The following is a 19,681-nucleotide window of genomic DNA, read 5'->3' on the forward strand; positions in this document are numbered from 1 at the left end:
GTGGGGTGGGAACAATCTTTTTATTATGCATGTCTACCAAGCTTAATACAATGAGGTCTCAGTTCTTCACCAACATCTCTAGGTGTTAACACAATGCTGCTAAATCTACTCAATAGCAAAAGATGCAGTCGGTGGATTTATGTGCGTCTCATTCCTTAGAAAACGTGTGAATCTAACAGAATAGTTCAATGGCCAGATTTTTCAGCTGCAATGTCTGATTTTGCACGTACATCAGATAGTATGCATCTACTTATGCAAATTGATGTTGGATTTATATGCACAAAATATACATGCCTGAGAACGTTTATTGGCGGAGTTGAGCTGCATTCAGAAAGGAAAAAAAGATCATATTTGGATGCCAGGTTCAAGCTGGATGAAAATAACCGGAGCCATACTTAGCACTTGAAATCGCTGCTTTCCATTTTCAGGGCTCTGTGCAAACATAAACTGAGTTGAGCTTCGCTTCCTGGGCTTGTTTTGATCTGCCTTTATTTCTACACCAGGAGACCTCTAGTTTGGTGGAGTTGGCTTTATTTTCCGCCGAGGCGAAGGGGAACGCGGCCTGCCGGACGACAAGGGCCAGGCCAGGAGCGGGGCGCCTGCACCGCCGAGGAGCTGGCTCGGGGACTCGGCACTTCTCTGCCTGATCCTGGAAAAGCCTTTTGCCCAGGTTTTTCAGCTCTGGGGAAGGCAGGTGCTTTTCCGGGCGGCCCTCGCGGCGCCCCGGCCCGCTCCCTCCCGGAACAGGCCTCTGCAGGGGCCTGCGAGTTCCTCTGGGTCTGCGCATTTTTCTCCCCCAAAATTAGTTTTTCCTCTATGGGTATGCTAGTTTTTCTTCCCTTGATATACTAATTTTTCCTCTCTTAATAGTTTTTCTTCTGGATATATTAGTTTTTCCCTCTCTGGACATGCACCTTTTTCCCTGGGATACATTGCCTTTTCCTCTCCGCTGTGCGAGTTTCTCCTCTCCGCCTGTGAATGCGCTACCTTTTTCCCCTGAGTGTGCTCCCTTTCCCCCCCGGGTGTCTTTCCCCACGATATATTATTTTTCCCCCTGGATACGCCAGCTTTTCCCCTCAGGTGTGCCGTCCCCTCCCGCGGAGGCGCCGCTTCTCGCCGGCCGCGCTCCCTTTCCCTCACTGTGGCACCTCTTTCCCCGGGATACAGGGGCTTTTCCCCCCCGGGGGTGCCCCTCGCTCCCCCTTGGATGCGTCCCCCGGACAGGCTGCCGCTGTCCCTCCCGCGGAGCTGCTCCGCGGCGGCGGAGGGAGCCGCTGCCACCCCCCACCCCGCTCCGCGAGCGCCGCGGGGGCGCGGCCGCCCGTTGTCGGGGCGGTGCTTGCCGCTTTAAGGCGGCGCGCGCCCGCGCGGCGCGGGGCCGGGGGCGGGGCCTGGCGGCGGCGCGCGGCGGGCGCTTCACCTGCAGCCCAGAGCGGGCGCCGAGCGGCGGCGGGAGCGGAGCGTGGTGCGACGCGGCGCGACCACCCCCCTGGCCGCCGGCACTGCGCAGCGCAGCGCAGCCCGGCCCGGCCCGGCCCGAGCGGGGCTGGCGGCGGCGGCGAGGGGCGCCGCGGCAATGAGGGCCGGCTCGCGGGTGCTGCTGGTGCTGCTCCTCCCCGTGTGGGGCTCGGCGGCGGCGGTAAGTGGGGCGCCCCGGCGGGAGGGGAGGGGGCGGCAGGCGCCCCGCGCCGCTTCTCCCGGCGCGTCTCGTTCTCCGCTCGCCTTCACCCCGCCGCCGCCGCGGGGCGAAACTTGCCCTCCGCGCTGCCCGTCGCCGCGTGAACTTCGGGCCGCGGCGGGGCCCCGCGCAGCCCCCGCGCCGCGCGGTTGCTGCAGGCGCCGCCGCTGCGCTGCCGCCTCCAACTTTTATTTTTACCGGCCCCTTAGTGCGCCGAGGGCGCCCGCGGCGTGCGATGGGCTAACGGCCTGAAAAGTTTGTGTGTGTGGTTTTTTTTATTATTATTATCTTTAATTTTTTTTTAAATAAAGGGAAGTCTGCAGAACAGCAGCGCGCGGACGCGTGGCCGCAGTGTTACAGTGCGAGCGGGGCGGCTGCCGCGTTCGGCGCTGGGCTGGCTGCAGAGCGAGAGGCGCCTGTCTTCTGTCTGTCTGTCTGTCTGCAGCCCGCCGTGCCAAGTTGAGTCTGCGAAATGCCCCGAGCCCCGGGGGCGGGGGGGGGAGCAGCCCTGGGGCGCTCCCGCCCAGCGAGCCCTTGCGATAGTTGGGCGATTTCTAATTCGGAGCCTGTTATCTTCGGTCAGACCCTTCGAAATGTTTCCTAATTGCAACGTCTTGCTAGAGACGGTCGGGATCCGCGGAGCCGCCGCGCTCCCTCACTTCCCATGCAGTGGCTGGCATCTGCTCCCCAAGCGTGGTGTTTTGTTTTTTTTTTTTTTAGCAGAGTGCATTGGCTCGCTTTTTGCTTACTAAGCTCATCCGAGAGGACCCTTCGCCTCCCTGCCCGTCCCTCCCGCTGTCCGTCACGCAGCGCCGTGGCTGTCCGCGAGCGTTTCGGCGAGCCGCGCTCCGCTCCCGCGGGAGGCCGCCGTGCGCCCGGAGTTGCACTTTCTCGGGGAAGTGACTCTGCCGGTCCCTGGGCTGCGGCTGGCGTCGCTGAGCGATGCTCCGGCTAGCCCTGCCGACAGCCCGGGAGCGTGAGAAATCCTTTGCTGCTAGCGCTCGTTACGTGTAAATCACCGTCTTGCGAGCTTTCGGTGGAGCCGGGGTCTGGGACCCTCCTTGCGGGCGCGGCGTGCCCCATCCCGCGGAGCCCGCACCGCCGCGGCCGGAGCAGCCCGTCCCCGCGGCAGAGCCGCTTCCCGGCGGCACAGTCCCGGGCTGCAGCCGAGCGTTCGGGCGGGTGCTTCCCCCCGGTTCCCGGCAGGTTGTGCACGGGGCCGTGCTGTTAGGAGGCATCGTTGCGTTTTGGCCGGGGGTCTCTCCATCCCTCCCCGCTGCCGGGGCGCGCGCAGAGCCGGGGGGGGGGGTGGGTCGCAGAGGCAGCGGCGGCGAGAGCGTCGGAGGGGGACGGAAGGGGGCTTTAGCGGGCTGAGGCGTTCAAGGCTGCTGCGAGCCGGGTTGCTTCTCCTCCGCCAGTCCTGGGGCTGGCCCGGTTTGTCAGCAGCAAAACTCCCAGTGATTTGGATGTTGCAACATCAGGCCTTTGCGTGCCTCCAGTGTGAGCACTGTTCGCGTTGATGAATTGCTGCTCTTTGTTTCCTCCCCTCCTTTGACAGTGCCCAGTATCCCAGCCTTGCTGCAAACAATGTTCTCTTTTGTAGTCAGGCAACTATTTTCTGGACCATTTTAATTTTGCAGCTACAGTATGGATCCACTCCAACAGATTGTCGCTTTTGCATAAGCGATTTCTACTTGCACACTGCTTTTACTGTTCAGGTTTGCCTGTGCCTAAACACCTGCTCATTGAGAGCAAAACATTGTACCAAATAACAAAAGTCATGATGTTTCCCTTGTTTTGATTTTGCAGGCGCACAATGGGGATCTTACAGTTAGACCCACATGCAAGCCTGGCTTTTCAGAAGAAGACTACACAGCATTTGTCTCCCAGAACATCATGGAAGGGCAGAAGTTACTCAAAGGTAAGTGAGTGAAGCAAAATACTTAACAGATGCTGCAATAAAACAGTTATACTCTGTTTTGGGGTGGTGAAAGGAGACTTATAGTTGCTGGTTTTGATGGTGAAATTGTCTGCAGAATTACATTTGTAGGAGGATGAAACACTAAGTGATTTACCTGAGCACAGTTTTGAATACAGATGAATCATTCAAAGTCCGCATGCTGTCTGCTTCAGGTGGATTGTTTGCCTGTAGTATGCAAGGTCATCACTTCACTTTTAAGTCTCCCACTCCCACCCTGTCTGAAGGAACGCTACATCTGATATTTTAGAAAGTATTTTTATGTATGAAAATCCAAAGATCCTTAAATTATCCCTGCTTTGAAATGCATGATAAAGCAGACGTTGTTGTTGAAAATGTGGTAAACAAGCCTACAGACATTCTGTTCACAAATGTGGCATTCATTTTCATTACTGCCCCACTGACAACATGAAAACACAGGCAAAAAGAAACTACCAATTAGCTTTATAGTAATTGCAGGATTATAACCGCTTTTGTGATAGTAAATTCTAAGATGACATCATAATCCAAATGACAATAGATTATCCTGTGTATTGATCTGTCTCCTTTTCAAGTTAAAATAATTAAAGTTTATATTTGCATGATATAGGAAATATGTGTTTTACTCGGAGAACTTTTTTTAAAGACCAAAAAAAAGGTACTTACTCCTCCCCTTCCCGCACCCTTGTTATATCACTAATCACTACTGGATATTACAGCAGTTCCAAAGACATAATAACGCTGTGGAGATTGAGGAGCACATCAAAGTTCAGTACTTCACACAAGGGATTATAAGCCCTTTGCTGCTTTCTCCTGAGTACCTTTAGTCATGTGTGTCCCTCTGTATGAAAGCTGGGAATTCGGTCTTCCACCAGAGCAAACACCTGCTCCGTTACTTGGATTCTCTAGAAAGAGAGGGAGCGTTGTTGGTATTCTCTTTCTGGCTTCAACAGAACCCGAGACTGGTCATTTTCTCTGTATGCAAGTTGGCAGACAGTTTTGTTTCTGAGCCCAGTTGTCTTAGTTTTGCTGTTCAGGAATTCTCTTGGCTGGGCCTGGCATCGATTAGTAGACATTTGGGAATTTATTTTTAATTTGAAAGATAACCGAATGGGGATTTGACCTAGGCAAACCCAAGAATATAGCAACACAAAAAATATCAGAGACCTAGTACTAATTATTTACACACTTGATAGGGATTTTTCCCTATCTTGGATACTGTAAGGCTTTCCAGATGGGTCTCTGAGCTGAGTATATAGTTTTATGCTTTTTAGCTTTGGAAATTAGTTTGATTATACAGTGTCTTCCGAATACACTAGAAAATAGTGTCATTAATACACTTGTCCGGAGGAGTGGTTTTTTTTGCAGTTTAGTGCTTGATAAATTGCACTGCATGTTATGTAGGTGGACAACAGGGATGGAGCAGAAGGTCTGTTCAGTGGAGTTAGCTGGCAATGACTTTGAAGACAGCATAGTGGCTGTCGTTTCAGTTGCAGCTGATCATCATCTTTAAATATATATTTTCATTCAAATCAACCTGACAGCTTATCTAAATATAATTTCATATTTAATCAACACTGTAATTTTATGCTTTAGGGTCCAGTTGTAGTTCTATATTAGTCATGGCAAAACTCCCACTGATTTAGAGCTGAATTGGCCCTCAAAATATTATGTATGCACATACTATTTGTAAAATTCATGTCCCAATAACATTGTCACTAGGTACATGATTGGTAAAGCATTTCGTCAACTGCAGGAGAAAGGAAAAAAGTGCAAAAGCTGTGTTTGCTAATATGAAAAGTATTGTCTTTACACCTTTGCAGTCTACTCTCAAATACATGCTGCTGTTTGTCATAAAGAAACAAATATATCTCATTAATTTGTACAATAATGGGGGAAAAACCTGCTGCATAAAATTTTCTCATGTTTTTGTTATTCTTTATATATATATATATATATACTCTAGCATGTAAAATTGGTAATTTTCCAGTTTAGATTTAATTTTACTTCCTAACACTTGATATGTCTGAAGCATAAAATGTTTATCTCTTTCTTCCATCTGGGTGAAGTATTGTACAATAGTTCAGACCAAAAATGGGTTTGGATTGCTTACATTAACATGTTTGATAGATTGACATATGTACTGTTTCACACCATCTTACCACGCAAAGCTTTGCTGCCAACTACCACCATCTTATTCATCAGCATTTAGCAATTCATCTTTAGGCCAAATGGGAGTGTTTCCCTGAAAAAAGTAGGTAAGGTTTCACCTGTCAGTGCTTTCATGAATTTGGAGAAAAAAAGTAGTTTAAATTGCTCTTAGGGGATTCCAGTGGGCAAACACAAAGTCTTTATGCTGCATAAGTCTCGCTCTGCCTTTAGGAAGGAGGTGTGGGGAGTCCTAGGACAATTTATACTCCCTAAGGGTTTGTTCATCAGAATTTTTGTAGTATATAGACCTCAGCATAGAGGGTGAACTTCAGCCAACATTGGGAAGTTTAGAGGGTGCATGTTTTGGCGATACACTTTGTGGCAATAAAAGCCGCATTTCCATTTTAAGCTTTCTAATATCCAACCCTTAAATATGTACATTGTTATGAATGCATCAGAATGAAAGTGCTTATAGTATTCTAGGTTTGAATCAAGTTAAACAGATAATGACTGCTTATAATTGACTTATTCCAATGGAAGTAGCTTAGCCTTAATTTGACAATAAGAGCTTTCACAGAGTCATTGTTTTATTATAAGTATGCCATAAGCTATTAACTACTACTTTGTGGCTCATCTTATTTGCCTGAGTCAGCTCTCTAACATCCTCAAAACATACAGATTTTAGCAGGAGCTATTTGTTACACAGTAATTAACTTGTTTATGATAAATGGATGGGAGAAATGTCATGGCATTTTGTTTTATGTATAAATGAAAAGCATTTGCATTCTAAAAATTTCATGTTAATTAGACTTAAAATAGTTTTCCCCAGTAGGGCCACAAATACCACATTCTACATCACTGCCAACTTTGTAGCTTGATGGTGGGGTGTTAGGTATCAGAGTTGATTTGTGGAGCCAGTGCCTTCCTTAGAAATGCCATTTGTGCATCTCTTAATAAAAGTTATTGGGGGGTAATCAGTTATATTTTTGTCTTTGTTTTTGTTTGTAGTATAATAAAATTAGTCTTGATTGCTGATGCATGATAACGTTTAAAATAATGTTTAAATAACACGGAAGAACTATGTTTTTCTTTAGCCTAAGGAAAAGTCTTAGAGCTGCAGTATGGCAGAGGACAGTTACAGTGCGGGTATCTCTTTCTCTTTGTTAATAATTAATGTCAACTTAAAATGTTGGGGACATTGGTCCTGAGGGATGGGCATCAGTGACATGCAGTACTGCACTGAAGACAGTGTTCAGGACTGACTCAGGGGATCTGATCCCTGGTTTAATGCTCAGGTGTACTGGAGTGATGACTAGGTGGCCTCCTAGGGAAAGAAAAAGTAGCAAGTAGGATGCTGAAAATGGTGTGCAGTACGATTTAAAGGGAGTTATACTCATTACATTGTGTTGATACCTTTTTTCTGTTTTTGTAAGGGTTTTTAGAGATGATAATTAAAAAAAATGATACTTTTAAAAATTACAAATTCAAGTTTTATTGGCATGTTGTCAGATTTTGGCAACTGGCAGTGGGTGGAATGCCATCACAGTATTAATTGCATTATTTTTCCAGCCTAGTACCATCACAGTTATCCCAGGTCACCTCTCAGAAATACAGCTAAACAACACAACTAGTACATGTCTCACAGCTTTCCCTGCAGTTGAGACAAAGTAAGCAGTTGAGACTTGCAGCCTGATTTTTTTGTTTTAGTTTACATCTCTTCATCTGCTGTGATTCAAGGTTTCTGTTGCCATTCTAAACTGTGCCTCTACTGATGTAGCAGGATAACCGAGCTTGTGCAGGCAGCTACATTTGGATAAAAGCGCGTGGAAGCATTGTTTATTTTCATACAGGAAGATAAATAAATTGTGCCAGCATGTACTGCTTTAAGCAAGTATATGAAACCAAATGTAGCCAAGCTTCATGCAAATATATGAGAATGTAAATTGCTTCCACACTAGAGTTCTTTTTTTTTTTTTTTCCTAGTATAAATTTTGATTAAAAACAAGTTAATTAGATGCATACAAACTTTACTGAGATTTCATATGAAATCAGTATGGAAGCAATTCTCATACATTTTTACTGGTGGAGTGGTGTTCTTGATGGCAAAAGTCTTTTGTTCCCCTCACTGAAGCTTCAAAATTTCTATCCTATTCAGCCCTCGTTACCTCATTTTCTTTAGAAAATATAGAGCAGATAAACAAGAAAAATCTACCCCAACTCCTCATGAAGAAGCAAATGTTCAATTAAAACAAAAAAGGATGGGAAGAACCTGAACAAACCTTTGCAAGCTATGCTTGAGACTGGTTACTGGTAATTCATTTAATATTAACTGCAGGGATATATGCTATACCTTCTTTTGGAGGTAGTGTAGTGTATTCTTGTGGTTAAGATAATATAGGAAATAGAATATGGACTGCGGAGTACTTTAGTGAAATATCCTAACAGTTCCACTTGAAAATAACCTTACAGTCACAAAATGCTACAGCATACATGGAGTTTGGCCCCTGCCAAGAGAATGAGACAAATAAAACTTTCATGAGGAATGCTAATAACTTTGCTAAATGCCCTGAAGGAAGGAGCATACCTCTGGGGTAACAAATAGTAACCTAGCATATGCCCAAAGATTTGACAGGTGTATTGACAGAGAGCGTATATCTGCAGTATTGCGTGGCCCGTATAGGTAAAATGGCTAGTGGGGACATTCTGCCCTCTTACACATCTGCTTTCCTGCTTCTTTCCTAGGCCTAGAATCCAGAAGATATGTATTTACCTGACTGCTGTTAATTTTAGTAGGAGTTTGGTTCCTAAATGCTTCTGCAGTTCGAGGTCCGTCCTTGAAGCTCGGTTAGGAAGATGCTGTGTCCCCAAAGCATCCTGCCTGTGTGTCGTGCCTGTGGTGCCTCTAAGCATCTGTAGGAAGAAGCCAACCTGTGTATCACTATTCCAAAGTCTGCCAACTGATATGGAAGGATACCAGTGATGCCTCACTCTTCTGAGTGCTCCTTGGTGTGTCGTACTGAGGTTTTTTAGGAAGCGCAGTGATCGGGGATGTTGCAGTTTGTTCTGGTGCTGGGTAGGGCTTTTGAACACCTTGAGGGCTACTCGGTGCTTTCTGCAGTATGGAAGTTCTGCTGCAGCCTGCTGAAATACCCAGTACCTTCTCTGAATTACTCTGAGCTTAAAAAACCAGGGAGGCTTTTCCATTCATGCTTTCATTATTTTCTGGTCTGTGATTCTGCATGAAAAGCAGTTACTGAAGTTATCGTACACATAATTAGCTTCACAGTTCTATAATAAAATCTGAAAGTAGGCGAAAGTCCACGGGGAGCCCTGAACTCTTTCCCTAACCTTTCTTAGAGGGAGGAAAAAGAGGCAGGCAGACACTGGCTGGCAGCTGGCTGATTCCTTCTCCTCCTGCGGTCGTTCTTCGGCCTCTTTAGGTAGGCTTGTCCTCTCCTAGCTCAGCTCCGACGTGCTCTGGTGAAGCTGCCTCTCGGAAAACACTTCTTCCATTCCACAGGGCAACTTCTTTTGAAAGCAGTTTCTCTTGATGGGCATGTTGCAAATCAGAATCATTATTTCAGCTGGGAATTTGCGGAGAGATCCCAGAAAGAGCTGCCACAGATTGGGGAACTGCTGATGCATATTCGTTTTAAACGCAACTCTTCAGATCTAACTTCTAACACAGAAGTGCGATGTTTAAGATGATATTTTTATCTAAGTAAAATGCCAGTTAATAAGACCAGAGTAGTCAGTAACACTCTGTAAAGTTAATCCCATTATACTGTTTAAAAACTGTAAGTATTGCTTTCCAGATCAGAGCTTTGAACCAAATTGCACAAACCCAAGTAAAATTTATTTTTCCGCATTTTGGGGAGGTAACTGATTCTTATCTTAGTAAATCTGCTTCTCCAAGAACAGATTCAGATCTTCTCTTTTTTTCTTTTTTTTTTTTTCCTAGTAATTTGTCTATTAAAGAATCACAGTGCTTCAAATTAGGCATTTTGAACAGATAGATATTAAGGAAGAAAATGAAACAACAATTTCTAATGAAGAAATTTTCCTTGTAGTACCATATTTTTTTGGCTTCAGCTGGTAGGAAATAAACTGTCTGGCACAGTATAATTTTGTTCTTTATAATAAAATACCCATTGTTTTAAACTCTGAACTACTAACGTTAGATCTTTTAAGGCTAGAAGGTGTTAATTTTAGAGTCGCTTCTGTGCTGACAGAACTTGTGAGCTGTGGTCTCACTGAGCAGATGCTGAAAGCATTCTGGAAACTTTAGTTTTCGCATCTGGTAAATGAACATTACTTATTCTGGTGGTGAGATATTTCTTGCTTAATTTTCATAGACCTAATGCTAGTCCTCATTGCCAATTTTATTACTTTTTTTTCTTGTGTGTGTGTGCACTCTTGAGTAAGCTTCCTTCTGCCTTACTTTCTACTCTGAATTGAGCAAAATAATGTTTTTGTAGAGGTAGTTTTATTTCATTGCAGAATAAAGATTGTAAAGTACTTAGTTCTGCAGTAGCGTGGGCCATATGCATAGCTCTGGCTAGGCAAGCTGAATATTTTTCTAATATAGACAGTACTGAAAAGTCTGATTCAAAAGGTAAGAAGAGATTAAAAGTACTGAGGATAGGATTTCATCAGAAGTCCTCTACCACTTAATATTTATTCTTATAATAGAATGAAACTGAGTAACACAGGGAAGAAGGGTGTTTGTGCCATTTGCAGTTACTGATACATTTGGAGTTAGTGTCATTCCTGTGAAAGCCTACTTTTAATTTTTACCCAAATGGCAATCATAAGAACTGAGGCTGGAAAGCAGCGTTTGAAAAATCAAGGCCAGTATTTGCCTTTGGAAGCTCTAATTTCAAATGGCTTGAGAAATGTAAAATGAACATTTACCAGTGGCTGGAAACTAATTTCTCCATGAGCCTGGTCTTCAAGGAAGAAATAGGAATTTATACTGGCTTGCTATGCAAAAAACGGATACAGATTGAGTCAATGTAAACCTTTTCTGCGCTAGCTGAAGGTTTTAAGAACATTGTTTCACATTACATGTTCCTTTCCTGCTTAAATGGCCCACCATTGGTGCTTTCTTAGGGATAGGTCAGAACTGTCATTAGCTAGCCGTGCCATCAGGGTTTTCTTATTGCTCTGTGATATTGTACTGTGATATTTTCTTTTTGATAGTTTGTTTCACTACTTATTTACTAGTATTTCTGAAAAGAGAGGCTGAGAGAATTTAGGACTGTTTGGCCTCCAGAGGAGAAGGCTTGGGGGGGATCTTGTCGCTGTGTATAAATACCTGCTGGGAGGGTGTGAAGGAGACGGAGCCAGGCTCCTCTTGGGGGTATCCAGCGAAAGGACAAGAGGCAATGGGCACGAAAGGGAAAACAGGAAATTCCATTTAAACATAAGAAAAAGCTTTCTTTACTGTGTAGGTGGTCAAACACTGGCACAGGTATCCCAGGGAGGTTGTAGAGTCTCCATGCTTGGAGATATTCGAAGCCAACCAGACATGGCCCTGGGCAACCTGCCGTAGCAGACCCTGCTGCTTGAGCAGGGGGGGATGGACTAGATGATCTCCCGAGGCGCCTGCCAGCCTCAGCCGTTCTGTGAGTCTGAAACGCTTTGAACATATGAAAAGGTGGAGTGATGAACTGAATTGTTCTGCAAATACAGATAGCATTAAATACAGAAAGCATTAAAAAAAAATTACAACAGGCGGCAAAAATGATTCTGATAGGGAAATGGTATTTCTGTAGCTCCTTGGAAGCATAACTTCTAAAGAGAGAATAATTGAAACACCAGGGACCAACATTCTGCTATTCGCTTCCATTAATGTCCGGACTGAACTTTGGCACAGTTTGTCTCCTGGTGTAAGGAAATATTACACTTAAATTCCAAATGCACTTGATTTCCTCTTTATTTTTAATAGAATAAAAGGAGAACATATGGGGTTTTTGTTTTCTCAAAATATTTGTCATTAGTACTGGCTGCTTCACTTCTTTCAGCAGAATCTTTCCCGAGTGAGTTCTCCTGCAGTATTAAAAAAAAAAAAAAAAAAAAAAAGTTGGGTTGAACAAGATTTTTTTGCCACAGGCTTTATGATTTTTCTTGCTTATATTCATTGTCCCTAATTTATTAGTTTTAAATTGCAATTGCACAGAGGGAGAGAAGTGGCAAATGTTCTGGCATATGGGCTGCACAGCCATTGGAAATGGAGACTTTTAGACGTTCTTGCTGCCCTGTGCCTTGTGACCCCAGGCTCCTTATTCTCCTTTTGCCAGCCTGTTTCCATTCTTACTCTCTGTTCCCTTCTGATACAAAATTTTGATTGTTTTTGCTTTGCCCTCACTACTTCCCTGCCACTCTTCCTTACCACTTGCCAGCATTTGGTAATAGAGAGCCAGTGGCAGTAATTCAGTACTGTGCTAGTTATGCTGTGCAATAGCTGCTGCTGCTCAGAGGGTCACGTATACTACAGCCTATTAACATTAGTATGGTAATAGCCACTATGTGGGACGCACAGTGGGAATGTTGAAAGCTCCTCCAAGGACCCTGAAGATATGTATGGGCCACCCATGAAGCAGAAAAAAAATGTCCTTTCTGCTTTAAAACGAACCAATCTGTGTTTTGCTGATACCCGGAAGCACTGCAATCATTAAGGCTATTACTATGCCTATTATAAATCACAATTTTGTAGCAGTTTATAGATTACTCATAAAAATTACTTTTAGCCTAAAATTTTGTTATACTGAGTTTGTCTAGTAGTGATTCTGATCCTTATTAAACAAAATTGTCTTTTAAAATAATTGCAATTATCCAAGATAAATAGCCAGGATTACAAAACTTGTTCCATATGAAGCTATGTATGGACTCCCTCTGTCAGCTCATGGTCTAGAGAGTCTACAGGAGAAGATTGTACAAGGCAAGTCAGTGAAATAAATGCTTGTTGCTTTTTCTCCTACATGGTAAAATGTGTTGGGATTCTTGGTATATGAAGTAAAAGCATTATTTTCTAACACCTTCACAAATTCTTTTTTAAACATATGATTGCACTTGAGTAAGTGCGAATTGTAACTAATTTAAAGCATAAAATTTAACAAGCTATTTGTTTTTGATGTTTTCAGAGCAGTCATTGATTTATATGGAATTACCTATTAATCCCGAGTGGTTGATATGCCTCCCATAGTTGCTGCTGGCCATAGACCTTCTTAAAGAAGTCCCACTGACTTCCCTGGGAGGTGTTTGTGATATTAGCTGAACCTGCTATGGTAATTACCATCTGTTCATTGGTGACATTTTCATGAACTCATAGAAAAATAGGGCTGGAAGAACTCAAGAGGACGTCTAATGTGTGCCCCTCTCTCAAGGCATGCTGCTGCTTTGTAATAGTTTATTATTATTATTATTTTTTTTCCCCCAAAGTGTTCTTGAAGGTCCAGCTGTGGGGACCACAGCCTCTCCAGCCAACATATTATGTTGCTTCACTTTTTTCCTTCACATTTGAGCTGAAGCCCTCTTGATACAATTTAAACCTGTTGCTATTTGTCCTAGTCGTCATAGACACAGTGAACAGTTGTTTTTATTTTGTTTTTCAGCACACTTGAAAAACATTTCTTCTCAGCTTCCTTAGTCCACCCTACTTCATTAGTTCCCTTTCATGTCTCATACCTGGACCCTCTTCTCTGAGCCCTTATCTTTGCTACTAGTTTGATGCGCCAGCTTTTTTTTGATGCCCTGATACTCCAGTTGACTTATCTAATGTGGTGATTGCTTTTTTTCCCCCCAACAGTGTGACATTGTTGACTCATGTTCAGCTTGTGATCCAGTATAGCCTCCCACATGGTTTTTGAAGAACTGCTACCTACCCAGTCATTTTCTATGTGTACAGTTGATTAATCCTCCTGAATTGAGTTACCTTGCTCTTCCATTGAATTACATCTTTTCTTTTTATAAGCCTGATCTCTAACTTGTCAGGATTGTTTTGAATTCTAATCTTGACCTCCGACGGAGTTGCAGTTGCATCCTGCTTTCCTATCTGCAGATGTAACAAACATATGCTGTAGTCCTCTATGTGCAGTTAATAAAAGCATTGAACAAAACCAGTTCAGAACAGACTGCTGCTGAACCCACATAATACATCCTTCAGTTCTGACCACAATCCATCTAAAAACTATGCTTCGGGTATGGTTATTGAAATAACTAATATTAAAATAGTGGCATGTGATGTGAGCTATTTAAGTCTCGAAGTTGTTCTGTTGAAACATTTGGATTTGTGTTTCTACCTTTGTTTGTCTATACTTTCCTTGGTGTTTATAGGATGAGAGTTGCAAGAATGGGGATCTTTGAATTTTCACTTTCTAGAAACATGAATAGTGTGACAATCCCAGATTGTTTAACTTGTATGAATCCAGCCTAGGCTTTTAAAATGTCTATTGCACTTGGAAGAGAGGGAATCATGCCCTAAAGACCCAGGGTGTGTGTGTGTGTGCGCACACATGTGTACAAGCACTGTGTCTGTGTTGTACCCTGTCAGAGGAAAACTTTGTGTCCTTTTTAAGTGCAAGAGCCTGTCCTGTGCTGCTCTTTTCTGCCTTGATTGCTGTTGGATCTGTGTGCAGTTGTACTTCAATTCTCTGTCCAACTGAACATACTTAATTTGTAGTGGTGGGTTTTTTTGAGTGTCCCGACTCAGCTGATGGCCAGCACCAGGCTATAGGACATGCTTTTCAGGCTGGCCTTCCTCAAATCTCTAGTGAAGTCCACTCAGCAGAGAACATTTAAAAATGTTGAAGGAGCTGTTACTAATCCCAACATGAGCCGAAAGAGCAGGATTAAATCAAGGTCGAGGTGCTAAATGGCTGGGAGCATTGTACCTATACGTAGAGTACAGACTCCTTGGTGCATGCTGAGTCCTTATATGACTGATGAGAAGAGGATGGGTGGGGAGCTCTGGCCTTTGCTGTGTCCTACTTTCCATCCTCTGATTAATGTCTAATCTTGTAATATGTTGAGGGCAAGATATTTGCTGCTATAAGAACAGGTAGTGCAGTAGCTAACTGGTTCTATCAAAACTGTATTATTCATAAACTTATTAGAAGGCCCAGCCCACATTTAAATATTATACTGTTTGGTTCCTTTGTTTAACTTCTGCCTGTCATGTCTGTGGTTTTCTTAGTAGCTTAAAAAAAAGCCAGATGCGTGCTGCTCTGTGTGTTAGAGGGAAAGACTCCCTCTGCTGATAAGATCTGATTCAGGAGCATCTCACTTCAGGGGGAAGTGAGTAGGGCCAGTGGATCTACAGATGGAAAACTATTTATAGAATATTTTTCCCCCTCAGTAAAAGTGCTTCCCTGGGGAATCGGAAGAAATCGCCATTTCAGGTCCTGTATGCCTTGCTACTTGTCTTTCAGGAGCCTAATTATTGCTGGCTGGTTGCTTAGCTCCCTTGAAAACAGAAGGTTTACACAATTGCACATGAAAAGCAACTGTTATGCTCATCTCCAGAAGACTTAATTTTTTTTTTGATTATTGGGGTGAATTATTCTTTTGTTTGTTTCCCTTTCTATGGGTTTCTGAACATCTTTCAATTGACTCCATGTCCTTCTTTGGCTTTTGATCCTCTGTAAAGATAAAGATATGTGGATAAATGACACAAAAATAATGGCTTTTGTGTGGTTCTCCCCCTGTCCCCCGGTACTGGTGGAGAGGAGAAGGGACAGGTTGAGGATGAAGAAAGGTGTGTACAGTTGCTGGAACTGTACAGTACTGTATGGAGAAAGTGTAGGTCATGGATAGGTTTGTTATGAAATCTTCTCTGAGGGTGGCAGCTACTGAAAATGTTTGGATAGCGCCCAAGGATTTCCTGACACTGTTCAAACTACAAGAGGAAACCAGAATTGGGGGAGGTTTAGTAATCTCTAGATGCTTGTTCAGATAACTGAATAGTAGGACTTTGCATCTGATTATCTTTCTTCCTCAAAATAAACTGTGCAAAGATTACTGGAAGAGATTTTTTTTTTTTTTGTCTTGAAGTTTGAGACAGAAGAGAAATGGGAAGTTAGGAGAACAGTTGCTGTCCCTGATAGCAAGCAAGGTATTTTAATCCTACAGGATGAATTTGCTACTCCTGACTAGAGGTCCAAGTAGAAGGGCTGTATTTGAGGAATTCGGAGGGGATGTCAGTGCCAGATTCAGTCACCAGTTTCAGCCTACCTCTTTTGTGGCTGCTGCTCTTCCATTTTTTTTAACTGGAAAATAGTTGTATGCTCATGGAATCTCCTCTGAATAGACTACACTAATTCTTTAGATGTATTTGGTACTGTATTTGCAGCTTGTTCCTAGGCGTCTTTCTCCTTTCTAGTCTAATGCGAGTGTTGTGGCACCCCTTCTGCAGATTCATTTGCAGGATACAAACCGGGGGATATCTTGGCATAGAACTTGCTGTTGAATGTGAGAATATTGGAAAATACATTTTCTAATGTTTTGGGATGTGCTATGCCTGACTGTAAATCAGAAATGAGTGCATGCTTAAATAGGCAGCAGTGTGCAGCTAGAAATGTTTTTTCTGTGTTGGACATAAATAGAGGTTTAATCCCAAGCTGATCACTGAAGACTAATTGCATGAGTCTTTGCATCAGTTTTTGTGAGTAGGGAATTAACTGTGGTGTTCTGGTAAATCTCAGTACAGATGAAGAATTTTACTTGACTGAATTTGAATTCTCCTAGTACTTTCAATACAGCATAGTTTTATTATCCCTTTCTCCTCCAGATCTGAAGCATAATGTTGTTTGTATCCTGTTAAGTAGCAGCTGTTCTCCCTCCCAGACCTGAGCAATAGTGGCCACAGCTGGTTTAACCTTTATAATAGTATAGCAAGTTTCATTGCCTTGGAAGACATGATGATGGAGCAAAGTTCTGTTAATATTGGAGTGGTGTCCTTTTCAATGCAACTATAAGAGGAAGAATTTAATGTCTGTTGAGCAGGGAGGCAGCTTCCCCCCCCCCTTCTCTTCTCCTCCCCTTCTTTTTTCTTTTATTTTCCTTTTCTTTAAAGGGTGGGGTAGGGGGAAGAGACGTGGAAGGCTGAGTGCCAAGAGACTTGGATTCCCACAAAACTACTGGGCCATGATTTGTGTTGTGTCCGGACAACTCGAGAAGTGGTGTGTGTCATACAGATGTAAAGGGGAGACAAAATTTCTGCCATGAATTATTAACCATTTAAGTGAGTGATTTTCATCCTTACATCTGCATTTGGGTTCGTTGTGAATAGTCTTGATTGCAATATGTGTGTTTGTACCTCCAAGAGAAATTTGTAGGGAATCCACACACCAAAAATACTATGTTTCTAAGCAGTGAGACATTAAAAAAAAAAAAAAGTCAAGGTTATATACTGAAATAAGTATCCCATGCTCAAAAAAAAAGTATCTGGTGAATGTCAGTTAAGCTATTTATTAGCTGGGTATATACTTAGGTATAAAACTTTAATACTCCTAAAATTGCAGGAGCCTTTGAAGAACACTTTTTAAATCTTACTCATTGGAAACAGGAGACTTAATACGTGCCTGTTCAGTGGTGAGTACTGAAAAAGATACCCTGGAATGAAGCTGTACTTCTTGGATGTAGAGGCAATTTGACTTAAGCTCTTTTTTAAGTTAGGTGGGTTTTGCAATAACTTATTTTTAAGCGCTTGTGTATTTCATCAGCCTAGCTGCACTAATAAACAAGGTGGTCTGTTTAGGCAGGGGCCTAATTCCAGGTGTTTTTTAAGGTTCATCTGGCTTTGGCGTGGGTCATTGTGCCACAGAAACAGTGTGAACAACAGCGGTGCGTAGTTTTTTCCCATGACCGTGCCTACAGGTTCTGTTCACTTTCAGCCTTAAAACACATGTCCGTCGCCTGCGCCCATGTACCAGGCTGATTCTCACTTTCCTTCTGTTTTTCCCCCATCATGTTCGTCGGCAGCTCTTCCTGAGCAAACAAGTGATAAACGTGCACGTTTGAGGGCAGTATTAGGTGTTCAGTCTTGGGCAATGAACTTCTTCCTAGGGGGCTTTCTCAGAGGTGAGCAGATGAGCTACAGAAACTGCTCTGAGACTAGTGAGACGTCGTGCAGAAGTCCTGAGTTTATTTAGAAAACGGAACCAAACTTTGCCCCAGTTGGTTTGCTTCCTGATGGGCAGTCGCTCCTGGGTTTTTTTCAAATCACTTCCCCCCCTCCCCCCCAATCCCAATGGCAGTCATTTTTTTTGGCGCTTACAGTTAGCAAAAAAGTAAAATGAAGTAATACATGGCATTTGTGCTGGCCCAAGTAATGACTCATAAGTAGGGATAATATCTGTGCTGATAATTTTTCATGATATATAGCCAGATTGAATGAACAAACTTTTTATTCTATTGCTATTTTCTTGCCATTGTTATATTTTTGGGAGCTCCTGTGTAGAGTGAAAGTACGTACCTATGTATATTACTTGCATATAAATCAAATCTGTATACCTCTTGTGAATTTTAATTGAGCCACAGTATCTTTTAAAACTAAAAATAGCTTATTACCTTTCCCTGAGCTGTACAAAACTTATCCAAGATCCTTCCCAAGTCTTGGTCTGTTGAAGACTTACAATACTGCCAAGTCTAAATTATTATTTTTAATTAAAACAAAAGACAAAAACCAGTAAAACTTTCAGTGGATGTAAATCCTTATAAACCTGAAATGATGTAAATCAGTGCAACTCCTGAAGTCATTGCAGCGATTCTGACTTACATCTCCTGAAAATCTGACACGTAATATTCCTGCTGGTCTTTTCTTTTGCCCAGTAGTTGCTCTACATTAAGTTGGCACTCGGAACAAAGCTTTCTCTCTCTAACTGATAGAGGGTGGCACGGCTTCCAGCACTGCTGATTCAGCACAGCAGAGGCCATTTTCCTGATTTCTTTGTGAGCTAGATTAAATTACTCTGCAGGCTGGACTGGAGCCACAGGCCATAGTTTTACAGTCTTATAACATGGTATCCTAGCCCATGGCATCTGAGTGGTCTGGCTGTGTGCAAAGCTCTTCTGCTTCACTGCAAATGATTTTTTTTTAATTATTATTTTTTAATTTTATTTATTTTTAAGATTTGTCTGTCTGTTTCTTTATAAGGCTAACACTTAGCGGCACTGAAAATATTTTGATTGTTTGGTTGATATATAGTGAAATGAGGTTCTGATAATTGAACAAAGGGATATCCTGGGGATCAGGTTTGTGTGAAAACTCCACCGTATTTGTTTGTCATGGCAACATTCCTCTAAATTTGCCTTATGGAATTACAGGATAATAAATAATGAATGTAAGTGAATATGACTTAAGTAGCGCAGGTGAAGTATCCTGGCTGAGGTTTGGGGGATCGTGCAATGAGAGCTGTTTGAGCTATTTCCCAAAGTTTTGAGACCTGGAAATCTATTTCCTGTAGTGTCTTTGTATATGGTCATTTCTTGCCGAATTGAATCAATGTAGATAAAGCGGTGGGACAAAGTTTGTGGTGAGCTGCATCTTGTTTGTACACATTTTAGGGAGCTGAGAGGTGGGACTTCTGTGGCTGCCATTACAGGCATATGGGTAGAGAAAAAGCATGTTTTCTGTTCATTGGGAAGTACCGGCTTTGTGTATTCTGAAAGCACAGGCAGCTCTGCAGTGCTCTCCAGTTGGCCTTCGTGATTGCAGCTCGTAGCAAAAATGGGCTCACTCTGTTTGGTGGAATATAGCTGTTGCTCTGATTTACTTTCTCCCTTCCAATGCTCATGATCAATCCAAAAGGATTGCGGCAAATGGAGAAAGCGACACTGTTAATGGGGGCTGAAATGGCAAACAGAACAAAAAGTAAAAGTTGTCCTGCTTCCAA

At 43.0% G+C, this 19,681-nt stretch overlaps 1 protein-coding gene across 1 annotated transcript in view; it reads left to right on the forward strand.

Annotated features, from left to right (window-relative positions):
• Nucleotides 1-1,533: 1,533 nt before the first annotated feature.
• The window catches only part of CDH4 (cadherin 4), a 467,566-nt gene continuing 449,418 nt past the window's right edge, over nt 1,534-19,681 (forward strand). The window contains exons 1-2 of the mRNA XM_067307737.1: nt 1,534-1,639; nt 3,488-3,599. Of these exons, the coding sequence (XP_067163838.1) occupies nt 1,577-1,639; nt 3,488-3,599 (175 nt within the window). The 5' untranslated portion in view covers nt 1,534-1,576. The remainder of the gene's footprint in view (nt 1,640-3,487; nt 3,600-19,681) is intronic.

This window comes from Apteryx mantelli, chromosome 18, assembly GCF_036417845.1.
Source record: "Apteryx mantelli isolate bAptMan1 chromosome 18, bAptMan1.hap1, whole genome shotgun sequence".
In the NCBI taxonomy this organism is placed as follows: domain Eukaryota; kingdom Metazoa; phylum Chordata; class Aves; order Apterygiformes; family Apterygidae; genus Apteryx; species Apteryx mantelli.